The 2,884-nt window shown below is 54.8% G+C and overlaps 1 protein-coding gene across 1 annotated transcript; it reads right to left on the bottom strand.

Annotated features, from left to right (window-relative positions):
- Positions 1 to 1,316: 1,316 nt before the first annotated feature.
- Positions 1,317 to 2,390, bottom strand: LOC107506327 (Y-box-binding protein 3-like). The gene has a single exon (XM_036226541.1). It carries the CDS (start codon positions 2,388 to 2,390, stop codon positions 1,317 to 1,319), a length of 1,074 nt encoding a protein of 357 aa, XP_036082434.1.
- Positions 2,391 to 2,884: the final 494 nt, after the last annotated feature.

Raw genomic sequence — 2,884 nt, 5'->3', positions numbered from 1 at the left:
CACAGGCCCCCTGGATGGACTCAACCAGGAAGCACAGATGGAAACTAAGGACCAGCTCCAGAGGTACCACAGCAACAATTATACCTGCTTCCATACCCATTTCCCATACCTATTTTTTCCTGTTTTTCTTCAGTTTCCTTCAGTCCCCCCCCAGCTTTATTGAGATATAATTGACATATGACATTTTGTACATTTAAGATGTATGCTGTGGTGGTTACATGCATGTATGTACTGTGAAATGTTTACCAAGATAAGGATAATTAACACATCCTCACCTCATATAATTACCATTTTGTTGTTGCTGTCATGGTGAGAACATTAAAGCTGTATTCTCATGGCAACTTTGGAATATACAAAACAGTATTGTTAATTATCGTCACCATGCTGTACGTTACGTCCCTGGAACTTATTCATCTTATAACTGAAGGATTGTACCTTTTGACTGACATCACCCCATCCCCCCCACTCCCAGCCCCTCATGTCCATTTCCTTTGAAATACTTAAATGGTACTATTGAAGAAAAAAAAATCAGAGGCAAATTCTGTTTCCAGAGAGCCAAATTTTCTTGCTTGTCATGGTGTTTCGCTCAGTTTCTTATGCTTTGCCTCATAGAGTACCTAACGAGTAAGTACGAGTAGATGGGCCTGCCCTCCAGACTTATTGCTCAAATGGCAAGACAGGAGAAGAGGATGAAAAAGAAAATGATGGGGACACTTCTTCCCTCTCCATGTCTTCTAATCCTTTAGAATATCCTGAGTTCTATCCATAAGCTCAAAATTAGTCTTAAGTTTGTGACTTGTAAAAAGAACAGCAGGTATGATGTTTGCTAAAACCAGTTCTGAAAAAAAGACTGAAAGGACTGTCTCAATACAACTGTGTGCTGGCAGGCTTTAAAAAAAAAATCAGAAAACAGTGATAAGAGATAAAATCATCATGAAATGATTTATTGAGAAAATGACCACCCAGGTGAGTGACATCACACATTCTGGGGATGCAGAATAGCTGTGGTCCTGGTCAGATGTTTAAAAAGAATAAATTCAGAAGCATGTGTGCATGTCTGAATCTGTGCGTATGCGAGTGCATGCGTGCGTGCGTGCGTATGTGAATGTGTTTGTGTGAGTGTATGTGCAGAAACTACCGAAGCAGATGGTAAGAGGGCGCTTAGAAATATATAGATGCTGCAGTTTACCCCCAAACCCTGGGGCAGGGGCATGTATTGTTCTCAAGGCAAAAATCCAACAGTCAATAATGGATGTTTGGACTGTGTAGCGCCAAGGGGCACCATCTCCTCAAGGGGACATCATCTGCAGCCCAGGCTAGGGAGTCCCTGGGGAGGGAATCGGGCTGTTACTCGGCTTGAGTGTGGAGAGGGCATCCACGACTGCAGGGCTGCTCTTCTTGGCAACATGAGCCGAGGCTTCTGCAGGGCCCTGGCGGATCTTGCCCTCTGCTCCTTCCGGGATGGGGAGGCGGGATCCGCAGCATGGCGGGGGCCTCTGCTGCAGGCCTCCAGCAACGCGCCCGCTCTCCTTGTCCTTCTCTGCCAGCTCCTCGGAGATGCCGAGTGAGGGCTTAGGACCAGGAGGGCAGCCTCGGTCCCTAGGGCGACTCAGCCGGTAGCTGAGGCCGGGCCTCCGCGCCGGCGGTGCGCCCTGGGGCCTTGCGGCAGGGGCGGGCCCAGGCAGGTGGGCGGCCTGCAGGCCGCGGTCGGGAGCGAGGATCGAGGGGAGGCCGGGCACGGCCTGGGCCCTGCGGAAGGGCGAGCAGCGCCGCCGTTGGTCTGGGGAGAGGCTGGGCAGGCGGCGCCTCGGACCCCGGGTCACGGTGAAGCCGTCGCCGCCGCCCTCGCCTTCATCGACGTCGTCCTCGGCGCCCAGGTGACGGCGAGGCTGAGGCGTGCGGCGGCAGATGTAGAAGCCGCGGCGGACGCCGGAGCGGTTGGCGGCGAAGCGGCTGCCCTCCACTGGGGCGCCCGCTGGCCCGGTCACGTTAGCGGCCTCGGTGCCCCGCTCGCCCAGCACCACGTCGAACTCCACCGTCTCGCCGTCGCCCACGCTGCGTTGGTACTTGTGAGGGTTGTTCCGGGCGATGGCCGTGTGGTGCACGAACACGTCCTCCTCCCTATCGTGTCTGCGGATGAAACCGTACCCTTTCTTCACATTAAACCACTTCACGGAGCCACGTACCCCCTTGGCGATGACCTTCTTGGGCGCCTTTCCCCTGGCGTCCGCCACCGCGGTGGCCTCGGAGATGGCGTCCCTGCTGAGGTTGCTGGCCACCAGGGCTCGGGAAGAATCTCCGCCTCCCAAGGACAAGAGACCCCTCTGCGCATCTTGAGGGGAAACTGAGGCGGCCCCCTTCCTGAGGGCGGCCTCTCCTGCCTCACTCATGAGGCTTTCCGTTCTCTTCTTTCTCAAAGAAATATGCGGGAACTCTCTCCCGGGGTGGGGGTGGGGAGTAAGGGTGAAGGAGGGGATCAGTCTTCAGGCGGGAGCCTACCTCTGGGAGGGATGGGGCCTGGGCCAAGGACTCGCTGGCTTTGCCCTGAGACTCTTGGGAGAGGGCTGTGGTGTCTCCTGGGACAACAGGGCTGCTGTGGTGACTTCTCAATGGCGGGGATGAGGAGATGGGCGGGTCCTAGGCTAGGTTCTAATGGGGGAGGGGCAGATGGGCTCCGCCATGTGCACTTGGTACCACTGTCACAGCACACCTTGGTCCCCCGTGTAGAAGGGGCACACACGAAGTTCTAGGGAGTGGTCTTCTAGAAGACCCTGTTGGTTGCTTGAGTGGATATGAAGAGAGGACCCACCTTCCATCCCTCGCCCTTGGTTGGGGAGATTCACAGCCTCTTAAGGGCACTCTCTCACAAAACCCTGGTCCTCTT

The sequence above is a fragment of the Rousettus aegyptiacus genome, unplaced genomic scaffold (assembly GCF_014176215.1).
Source record: "Rousettus aegyptiacus isolate mRouAeg1 unplaced genomic scaffold, mRouAeg1.p scaffold_m13_p_9, whole genome shotgun sequence".
NCBI lineage: Eukaryota > Metazoa > Chordata > Mammalia > Chiroptera > Pteropodidae > Rousettus > Rousettus aegyptiacus.
This window is presented reverse-complemented; position numbering and strand designations above follow the sequence as displayed.

What these genes read in the sequence shown, in the direction of transcription:
- LOC107506327 (XM_036226541.1), bottom strand. Translation starts at nt 2,390, where the DNA reads ATGAGTGAGGCAGGAGAGGCCGCCCTCAGGAAGGGGGCCGCCTCAGTT.